Genomic DNA, 11,155 nt, shown 5'->3' with positions numbered 1-11,155 from the left:
CATGTCCCAAAAATGGCTGAAAAACGCTTAATATATGTCAAAGAGACACACCATAGAATACCATGCTGAAAACAGGACCAAAAAACGGCCAAAAAGTCATAATATAGCATGTTGAAAAAATGGAAAAAAATCGCATACAATAGAATGGCAAAAATCTCAAATTTTGACATGTCCCAAAAAATGGCTGAAACATGCTTATTATAGGTCAATAGACATGCCATAGCATACCATGTTCAAAACAGGGCCTAAAAATGGCCAAAAAGTCATGATATAGCATGTTGAAAAAATGGCCAAAAATCGCATACTGTAGTATGTTGAAAACAGGGCCAAAAAAGGCAAAAAAAAAAAAAAAAAAAAAAAAGGCAAAAAAGAGCATGTTCCACAAATGGAATAAAATCACATACTATAGAGTATGTCAAAAATCTCAAATTTTGATATGTCCCAAAAATGGCTCAAAAACCGCTTATTATAGCTCAGAGACGTGCCATAGCATAGCATGTTGAAAACAGGGCCAAAAAAGGCCAAAAGTCATAATATAGCATGTTTCAAAAAACGACCCAAAGTCGCATACTTTAGTATGGCAAAAAGTCTGAAATTTTGATGTCTAAAAAAGGTCTCGAACCTGCTTATTAAAGGTGATAGAGTCGCACCACGCACCAAAAAGTCATAACATAGCATCTTAAAAAAAAGGATTGAAAATGTCTCTCTAGTTTGGCAAAAAATGTAAAAATATGACATTTCTAAAAAACAGCTGAAAACCACATAAAATCGTTCCCAAGACACGCCATAGCATAGGATGTTGCAAAAATGGCCAAAAACACCATAAAATAGCATGCTGAAAACAAAACCGAAATTCATCATTGTGTACTGTCTTTTAAAAAAATCTCATCATAGTGTAGTTTGTTGTTTTAAAAAGTCATTAAAATGTCATAATATAGTACTTTGTTCAAAAATTGAGAAAACATCATAGCACAGTATCTCATTCAAAAAATAAGAAAATCATACCACAGTATGTCTTGAGGAATATCATATAACCTTCAGTGTTATATGATCAAAAGTCAGTGTTATATATCAAAAATCTTTTTCAAATTCTTTAATTATTTTTTCAAACAATTTTTTTTCAGTCACCTTTTTACAGTCACCTCAGTCACTGAGGTGACTGTGGCACCTGACAAGTTCACCAATGGCAACGCAACACAAAAATTGACATGATTTTTTTCATGATTACTCAAGAATAAAATCATTGAGTTCTCTTTAGGGCTTCTAATGATTACACATGTATGGATTTTCTTAAGTTCTTATCTGCTGAACTGAACTGTGACGTGAATTTAGCAATGCTGTGAATTACTGAACATTCAACGATAAAATCAAAGAATAAACAAAGCCATCACCTTCAGCCAAACATTATCTGTGTGTAGAAAAAAAAAACCCTCTCCTTCATTTCCCTTTGGAAGTCCTGTATCAGCTTCAGGCTATTATATCAGTATGTTTGACTTTTTAAATGACGCATTCATTTATCCAAAGCACAAAACTTTGTTACTGTGAGGTGCACATGCTGAAGGTCATACCTTAATGGCCCAGGTAACAGCTGCTTTCTGTCTTAAACAAAGAAAAACTTAAAAAAAACCCAAACATTTAAATAAATTATTTTCATATTACTCTGTATGCAAAGCACAATGGACCCTTTTAAATGATATACAGTGTTTGGTCTAAAGTGCATGTCACAATAAATTTAGAGCATGTTAAACTTAACTTTTGGTGTAACATGAATTCAAACAAAAGCCAGGAGTGCCTGTATCTAGCGCACTGCTATTTACATGTCGGATTCAGCAAATTGGAGAAGCAAACTAATTTCTGCTGACAGTAATACATTGAAAGCAGTAATGTCACTGCAGTAAAAAAATCATGGGACATTTAAGCAGGAAAACTATAAAAACTTCCTCTTGACAGAGACAACAGAACTAAACTTTTAGCTTCTGAAATAATCAAAGAAGTGGCGCTGCTCCTTGTGCGTAAATGCGAACGTCGTCTCACTTAACGGGGAGCTGGACAGCAGCTCTGCTCTACCCTCTGCTATGTTCAAATTTTAGAAAATGGAATAAATATTTTCCTCATTAATGATGTATTATTACACCCACCCATGACCCATCAGTGCACCTCAGGCACATCTTACTGTAAAAATAATACTCCTTTTAAATAACTGAAAATTACTGCAGTATTGACTTTAGACCAGGTTTTTGTTGGTCAATGGTGCAGTGTTTTTCAGCTGCCTTTCTTCACCAACAATGTGCCTGACCAAACAAAGTACACAACGTGGGCACTGACTGTGAAAATGACAACCGCGGCAGTCTGACACTAGCAACAACAGTTGTGCCTTTTGCCACTTTGCACCAGGTGGAAACTAGGGCCCAATCTGTTAATTACAATGGTGCACAATGAGGTCACTTACAACATTAGAAACGGGAAAACACAAAGTGCTGCACTTTCTGATTTGTTATAAATCACAAAGGCAGTTGGGAAATTCATTCATTCATTTTCGGAAACCGCTTGTCCTCGCTAGGGTTGTTGGGGGGGGCTGGAGCCAATCCCAGCTGTCGGGAAATTCATCAGTTGGTGAGTTTTGAATGTAGTACATTCAAAAGATTAGTCCATTCTTTTAAGCTTAAGGAAATGAACCTCAAAATTGAGGAAGTGAACCTAAAGCCACAACCTCCCTATAATACCACTCATAGGCATAAGTACTAAAGGTTGTGAAATTAAGATATTTTTGGTGATAACACAATGTCTGTCAATAAAAAGTATTTTATTTCCTCTTCAAGTCCATGGCACAGAGATGTTGGCTGCCCGTAACAGGTAGTGCATTCTGTAACACATTCATAAAACATAACCAAGCTGCTGAATGTAACATTCATTCATGTGACCCTTAGAACCGTCATGAAGTTTCATGGCACACAAGTCCTGAGAGACTCTTTCTGCAAATGAACTGAGCAACTTCAAAACAAAAGTATCAAAAATACATTTAGCATGTTGCATGGTTTTGACATCCTCATCAGACCTTTATAAACTTCTCTTCAAAATTATAATGTTTACTTCCTCTTACCCTTACTTATATAGAAACTAGCTGATGAGTAACTATCATGTTGGTAGCCACTGTGGACCACTGTTAACAGGTTCCCATTCACACACAGAAGAAATCACCTTTACAAAAAGGGAGTTATAATGATAGCACGATAGTGACAGAATACCATGTTAAGATCAGGTTAAATTGTTAAAAATGTGTCTCACCCCTGAATAAAATTAAGGGGTCCTTCTGATCAGTAACAGACCTTTTATACAGCAGATATTTTGACTTGACATAGCAGGAAAAGCTCAGCTGAATTTGGTAACAATAGCAATGGCTCAGTTCCATCGAGTGTGCCAGTAAGCAAACTTAGGGCCTCCCTGATGTGGAATGCAGCCGTCATTTATGTAATTAAATCGCCTGTGCTTTTCCTGCTAGGACATATCAAATTCTCTGTCATGAAAGAACTCTATTGTTCACACCGTTTGGCTTATAATCTGTTTTTTCTTTGAAGAGTCATCAACCAGTTTGGTATTTTTAGCATGTGGCTGGTTTGATGTGAACTTAACAAATGGCACAAGGTTTGGCACAAAGGTTGCTTGACAGGAATCATTTTGTTTCAGTGAGCTTTATCTATTATTTAAAGACTTTTCAATGATTGGTAATTTGATGCTGGAAAGACTGTTGTATTTTATGTGTTTGACCAAACCTTAGTTATGATACTTGCTCCTTCAGTATATGAAGTATAATATACAACTAATACTGCTGTCAGTACAGAGTCCTAGACCACTAGAATACTCATAATAAACAACACGCATCGTTTACGGCACAAATGAGCGCCATCACATCAAGAAGACAGAGTTACTTTGAAAGTATAAAAATGGCAACATCAGGAGAGCAATGCTTTAAGTTCATAACACAAAATAAAACTCAAGTAACATTTGTCTCCTGTGTTAGAATATGGAAGTTAGGAGGCAAATGTGTTCTTAAAGCTACAGTACATTTATCACAGGTGTCATGACAAACACATTGTCCTCACCTGTTGAACGCTGTTAAGTCGCAACTGAAATTCCTATTAACTAATGATGTAATAGCAAAGCCTTCGCACTTTGCAGAGTATCATTCAGTTTATGAAGAAGGCATCAAATGTGGCTCACACCTTAGAGAGCCATTTTTTTTAATTTTGGGGTTCAAAATGTCCCTTTCTTGGTATTCAAGCTATTGGTCTAAACTTTGTAGTTGTCACAGAACCATACGTTTACTGCACACTGGTGTAGTAACTGTGATGACAAAGACACTGTTAACTGGATTCATCATTTCGTCTGTCTTTACTCTGGCTATATGCCTTTTTTAGGCAACTAAGTAGCACTGGAGTCTGCTCATGCTGACCTGGAGAATAGAACAATTACAATATGTACATAATGTTAATGCCTGCTCCCAACCCCAAAAATCTGGACGACATCATGTCTTCACTTAAATCAATACCTCAATATGTCTTAGGTGCTTTAAACTTAAGTGTTTTTCAAAGGCCATAGAAACACACTGAAATGTGGTCAATAATGGGTTAAAGTTGGTGTCAATTAAATAACAATTAATAAACTAATTAATTATTTTGGTTAAAAAGGGTTAATAGCTCAATTGTTATAATATAAACCCAAAATGATGTTTCTGCTGAGACGGTTAAGTTAACCACCTGCTACATAAATTCAATTTTGTATCATCATGTAACTGTGCAAAGTAATCATGTAACAAGCCTCCCAAAGGTGCTCAGAGGTGGTGAATCCTCTGAATTGGGTTGGCCAAAACTGTGGCCTGCTGCCCGTTTTTGAAAAAATAAACTAGAATATAGTTTCAGCATATTTCTAATAAACTGCACTGTATCTACATTGCACATCCAAGATTACGCATAATGTCTGTCATCGAAGAACCTCTACTAATGAGCTCTGCCACTGCACCTCTTCATTTGAACTCTAGATAGTAGATCTTTAAAAGATGGAAGATAAATAAATACTTTTTGTAACATTGGAGCACACCAGTGAGCTACTGTCAAACATAAAACTGTTTAGTATGTTACTACAGCATATGGGCTTTCCTGGTGTAGAAACACTAATTTTCTTGCCGTGTACCTGGTTGAAAACTATGCATAAGTTATTGTTTGGCCCGTGACTTCTTATATTTTTCCAATTTACTTTTAATGTTTGTTTATCATACTGTAATTGGCATTATGTATTAATTGTTTGGGTTTCATTATGCTCTTTTATTGCACCCTATATTTCTTGTTTTAGAAAAGCACATCTGGGCATAAGCAGGGCAAATTAGCTGAGGTTATAGTAAAATGCTACATCACATTAATCTTTTCAGTAATAATTACAATTTAGTGGATGTCCCTCTAAAAATAAACGTACAAAAAAAGGCTACTAAAACGTTTTTGTATATGTCAATATGCCGGTCTCTTTAAAAGCTACAAATATTAATATGCATAGGAAAAATTCATAGAGGACATGAAGGGAGCAATTTTAGGAGCAGCGGTCAATTTGAACCAATCAATAATATTAGAGCTTTTCATTTTCTCAAACTGTGAGCCACATTCGATGATTTCTCCAGAGGATTCAGAGTTGTGTCTAGTGCAGTTTATAATATAATTTGGAATGACATAACTGAAGAGTTTAAGAACTATAAAAGAGTCACAATGTTTGACATACAGTATACTGTATGTGAGGTTAATTGCGTTATCTTCTAAGCTCCTGCGGTGGTTATCGTCATATCTGTGCACGTGCAGTTTTGACGTATTCACCTTCTTCCTGACACATTTTGACTGTACTAAAGTGTTCTCTTATTGGTGTACAATGCTACCTTTGCTCTTGAGTGAAGGCAGTCTCCCTGGTTTTTCTTTAACCTCATAATAACATCCTTATTGAATGAGGACTCATTTAACCTGCACACTCAGAGCTTAATGAGTTACCCATTTTCCACTTTCCTTGTCCCTGGTGTTATCTGAACTGCCGGTACACTTTGCGCAGTTCATCCCAGAAGAACAAAGACAGAATGGTGTGTGGGCCAAGCCGGAAATAAGAGGCTCCCAAGCCTTTGTAGAGTCCCAACAAGCCCTCCTTCCTCAGCGTCTTAGCAAAGCAGTCAGCGAATCCTTTGTAAAGCTGACCCTAAATGACAAAATGAAAGTCCCATGAATGTCCCTGTTAGATGTGATGAGTGTTTGAGCTCTAAAAATCAAGTCAGCTGAACCTGCAATGCAACTCGGGCACCAACAGTTCAGTGGGAGATGCAATTGTGTGATGCTAGAGACGGTTAACTTCGAGCCACAAGCAGAGATGAGGAGTAAACTTCAGAAGTCTGGGAAGTGTCTTTCTTGCTCCAAAACCCCAGATTTTTCTTTTCCTTTTTGAAACTTATTCTGACAAGACTTAAATCACTTAAGGCAAGCATTTGAACCGCGCCTGGGGTCACAAAATCTTTTATAAAACTTTTTTTCCCCACATATTGCAGTCCAGATTTCAGTCCTAGCTGATTAACATCTGTGGTTACAGGCAGTAACAGCAAGTAGGGCTGAGTGACAAATTGATGATGACAATTATTACAATGTAATTTTCACAGAGCGGGAAATATAATAAATGTTCAATATAATTAAACCACACAAATACCGGACGACAGGGGCGCTAATGTACATACTAGTTGCAACCAGCCATTAAACAGAAAAAGGAGAACACGAGTCCAGTCACCAAGACTCACCGTCATCGAGTTAATACGATCACCAACGCATACGGCAAAGTTATAACGTTTCAACAACACTAAGTTGTGGAATTTAGGTTTTTTTTTTTTTTTTACCAAACCAATGTTGGGATTAACTAATTAGTTGATTACCAAGACATAGGATGTAGACGTAGGATGGTTTTGGTGATTTTATTTTGTTACAGTTTTGCAGCATGCGTGTCTTTGTGTTTGGATGGGTGTCAGTATGTGTGTTTGTTTGTAGGTTTGGGTGTACGGATGGATGTGTATGGTTTTGACTTGAGCACTTTGTTCATGTGAATCACTTTTGTAACTGTGTGTTATACAAATAATATATTACTGCCTATGTTGATTTTCCACTGTTGGCATGTGTTTGTCTTGTTCTGACAATAGAGAGTTTAAACCCAGATAACTGTATGGTTTCCTGAACTTAAATTAAAAGAAATAGTATTTAGACATTTATCGTAATAACTATCAATCAACTGATATGAACATTTTTATTGTGATAACATTTGTGGCTATATCACCAAGCCTTATTATCAAGTGCTTTTTAACAATACAGGTCAGAGGGTTTGTTAGAAATTACTTGTGTATCAACCACAAAGGAAAGATAACACACCATAAGCGACCACTGTTTAAGAAATGCAACGTGTGAATTTGTTTTTGGGCAGTCAAACGAATCTCGTGCAGGAATGGTGAACCCCGCCAGTTACACCCGCAACTACGAAAAGAGCCAATTTCAGAATACAAGTACATTAAAAAATAGCTATTGCTATAAATAATGCCTTTGCCACAGCGGGCGCGGGTTCAATTCCATCCTCTCTCTTTCTCCCTCTTTCACGCTATCGATCTTCTGTCCTGTCTAATGGCAAAAATGCCACAAAAAAAATCAGCTTTAAAAAATAGCTATTGCTGACAAAATAAGGGTCAAGCACACGGTATCGGAAATGGGATTTGATATGAGGAAAACTACAGCAATGACACATGTCAGTCTCTCTACTCACCTTGCCAAAATGATCCACCGGCTGATTGTAGAGGCGTGTGCTCACTACGTCGAATGGTGTCATAGCTACTACCACCACCACACTGCTGATCATGCCAGCACTTAATGCCACCAACCAGCTGTTCTTTGGGAACACCTTGGGAAGAAGAAGAAAATAATACAGTGAGGTTACCAGGCGCAGTATGACAGAGGTGAAAAATGACAGGATGTAGCACACTCTTCACACCAGTACATTATAGCAGCTGGCTATATGATCATCCCAGTACTGCCATGTGTGCCACTTCTATTTTTAACTCGTATTATCTCCCTCATGCAGTGAAACAGAAGAATTTCTCTAGAATTAGTGCAGGTGTTACACACACGCTCTATCCAGTAGCTACAGACTAAACCATTTTCTATGCAAACCTGATGTTTTTCAACATTAAAGTATACTTTTAAAGGCAACATTATTATGCATCTAGCTTTATAAAGATGGTCACTGAAGAATAAGTAATTTTCTTTATTTTAAAAAACAGCAGCAGCTAAAAACTTTTTTACCTTGATGCTCTTTTACTTGCACCCTCAGTCTACCACTGACTTACTACAGCATTACTACTTACTGCCACTGACTACCTTTAACAGCTCAAGGACATCTGGGAGACAGAGCAAGTAATTCAAGAAAACTACACAACAGAAAGTCCGGAACATTTTTGCATAATTAGGAAACGAGTACATCATTGTTCAATCTTTGTTTTCGCTCTTGCTTTTAGTATGAAAGATCTTGTCTAACTGGAGATGGGACAAACAAACGAGAACAGATAAAAGGAAGTCTAGGAAATCAAGGAAGTAATACAAGTAAACTATAGACCAGTATGTCCAGATTCTTTTCTTAACATTTTTGAAAATGTTTAGTATGAAAGACCTTGTTGATCTGGGGTTGGGTCAGCAGCAACTTACACCCAGTAAACTGGCACTCTGGTTGTGTAAGCTCCATCAGGGGGCCAATAAAAGGTGTCGAATTTCTTTTCTAGAAGAGTGCAATGCCCAATGCTTTGCCAGTGTTACAATGACTGCTTGCGTAATCTGTGCATGACTCATGACTGCAAATTGTCTCTTCACAAGCCTGTAACTAATGACTATTTTAATGATCAGTCTATCTGCTGACTATTTAACTGACCACTAAGTCTATAATCTAGATAAATCTAGGTAACTGACATTTTTTGTTCCCATGACATGTATCCAAAGCACCATTTTAACTGTTTGCTTTACTCAACTACCAACCCAAAGATGGAGTTTACTATTGTATAAGCCAAGGAAAAGCAGCAAATAATAACATTTTAGAAGCTAGAACCAGCAAATACCACGTCTTTTTCATAAAGCAATTTTTGCCAATTCATTTTTTGGCTGCTCAACCTATCATAGCAGCTCTATCTGAGCTATGCCAGACTCAAAAAACAGATGTTTATCATTGAACAGTGCAGTCACATGGAAGACGTGCAAACAAAGTGATTATTGAGAAATCAACATTCCTTCAGTCAGCCTGTTTCCACTCATCACCACTGGGTTTAAAGCTCCCATATTATAAAAACTCAGATTTCCTTGTTGAAAATAAAGCAGGTATAAATGCTGTAGAAATAGTGTGAAAGTATCAAAACGCTTAATCCACAAAAAAATGCACACAGTCTGTATCCAAAAACTGTGCCTTCAAATGAGCCAACAGGATTTCTTTGAATTTGTGATGTCACTACTGTAGACTGGAGTGGAGGATAAAAAGCTTGATAAAGCATAGTAGCAAAAGATTTTCGTGTGGTTATATTGAATTGTTACATGGACAAAAAGTATCATGGTTGTTTATTTAAAACTGTATACATAAAAAATGGAGTGTTTCAGGGTAAAGGCAGGGATATTAAGGGCAGGCGGTATGAGAAAAACAATGTGGTTTTTTTAAACATTACAGCATGGTCTTTAAAAAAGCCAATAATACAAGTAAGCACTTGAAAATGAGCGTTACATGGGACCTTTAAAGTGGAGATAAAACCTCAGCAGGACCTCTTCGGGAGCAGTTAAATATTCTAACCTGTAGATCAATCACCAGCTCCTTGGAGGCGGAGAAGGTGGAGAGTTGTGCAGCAGACCCCACGCTGACCCTTGGTACAGCAGCACTGGAGCCCCTCCACAGTCCCAGAATGCCATGCTCTCTGTAGATGGCTGCCAGGGCGTGCATCATCCCCTGGCAGGAAGAGAAAGAGCACGTGAGGACACTGTTGTCACTCACATTGACCACCATCTACCTGGGCTGCTGTGTTACCTGGTGTTTATACTGATGTCCAACTGCAATAGAGGAGGTAGACTGACTCTGTAGATGAGTCTTCACCTGTCAAAAGAGACATTTTGTGTTTACTTTTCTCAACAAGTGACAAACTCACCTTGAAATATCAAGCCTGATAGACCTTAAAGGAACAGCACAAAATAAAAAAAGTCAAGCCCACCCAGGCTAAAATAAAGCCAGCTACTGACCAGGTATACAGGACTTCCCATGACGGCTCCCACCACTCCAGCCGCAGCCCCGGCTATCGTGGTCTTAGCCGTGCTAACCCGTCCATTAGTGTGGATGTAACCAGAGGACTCAATAATGGCGTACGAGCCGAGCCGGACTCCATTCATAAAAAACTGATAAACGAGCCCGGGCAGCAGTCCTTTCTGTAAGCCGGCCAGCCCGTCCACTTTACCGATGGTGTAAAAAGCGTGGAACACGTTACGATAGTAAACCTGGTACGTGCCCCGGGTCTTGAGCTCTCCCTGAAGCTGCATCCGCGTTTTGACTACCTCCAGCGGGTTGGTGAACAGACAGGCCCCGCAGGCCGCAGCTCCGCTCAGCACGAAATCCATCGCGACCATCCGGCGGCGGGACGGATGTTTCGGGCCTGCTGCTATCAGTCCGACCTGTCCTTCATGGCAGAGGAGTTTTCAGCGCCGTTTCCTCCTCCCACATCGTGGATACACGCTGACACCAAAGCCCACACCCCCCTCCCCACACATCTCTCACCAGCTGAGCTGCATCACCGTGCAGACTTCAGAGCACTTCACGAGCTCTTCCAAAAACTCGGAATTCAGAAACTTCCCTGCTAATCACCACAAATTTTAGACTCGGTCCAATTCTTTATGCATGAATTTGAAGGGTGTCACAAGATTATTTGTTTAATCGCGATTAATTTATAATTTCAACGGTTAATCGTAGATGATTTCATTTTTAATTATGTTTTCAATTCCATTATTTTGCATAACAAAACCGTTATGAAGCCCATATAGATAAAGACAGATATTCTATTAGGAATCAGACGGCAAAAACCTGCATGCGACCAGAA

At 38.4% G+C, this 11,155-nt stretch overlaps 1 protein-coding gene across 1 annotated transcript; it reads right to left on the bottom strand.

Moving 5' to 3' along the window:
• Nucleotides 1-2,782: 2,782 nt before the first annotated feature.
• On the bottom strand, nucleotides 2,783-10,816 carry slc25a35 (solute carrier family 25 member 35). The gene is made up of 5 exons (XM_042499161.1): nucleotides 10,308-10,816; nucleotides 10,099-10,164; nucleotides 9,868-10,020; nucleotides 7,813-7,947; nucleotides 2,783-6,222 (listed from the first exon to the last, which is right to left on the bottom strand). Exons 1-5 carry the CDS (start codon nucleotides 10,686-10,688, stop codon nucleotides 6,052-6,054), a joined length of 906 nt encoding a protein of 301 aa, XP_042355095.1. The 5' UTR covers nucleotides 10,689-10,816; the 3' UTR covers nucleotides 2,783-6,051.
• Between the last annotated feature and the right edge of the window lie 339 nt (nucleotides 10,817-11,155).

This window comes from Plectropomus leopardus, chromosome 13, assembly GCF_008729295.1.
Source record: "Plectropomus leopardus isolate mb chromosome 13, YSFRI_Pleo_2.0, whole genome shotgun sequence".
Classification (NCBI taxonomy): Eukaryota; Metazoa; Chordata; class Actinopteri; order Perciformes; family Serranidae; genus Plectropomus; species Plectropomus leopardus.
Note: the sequence above shows the minus strand (reverse complement) of the source record. Positions and strands in the feature narration are given on the sequence as shown.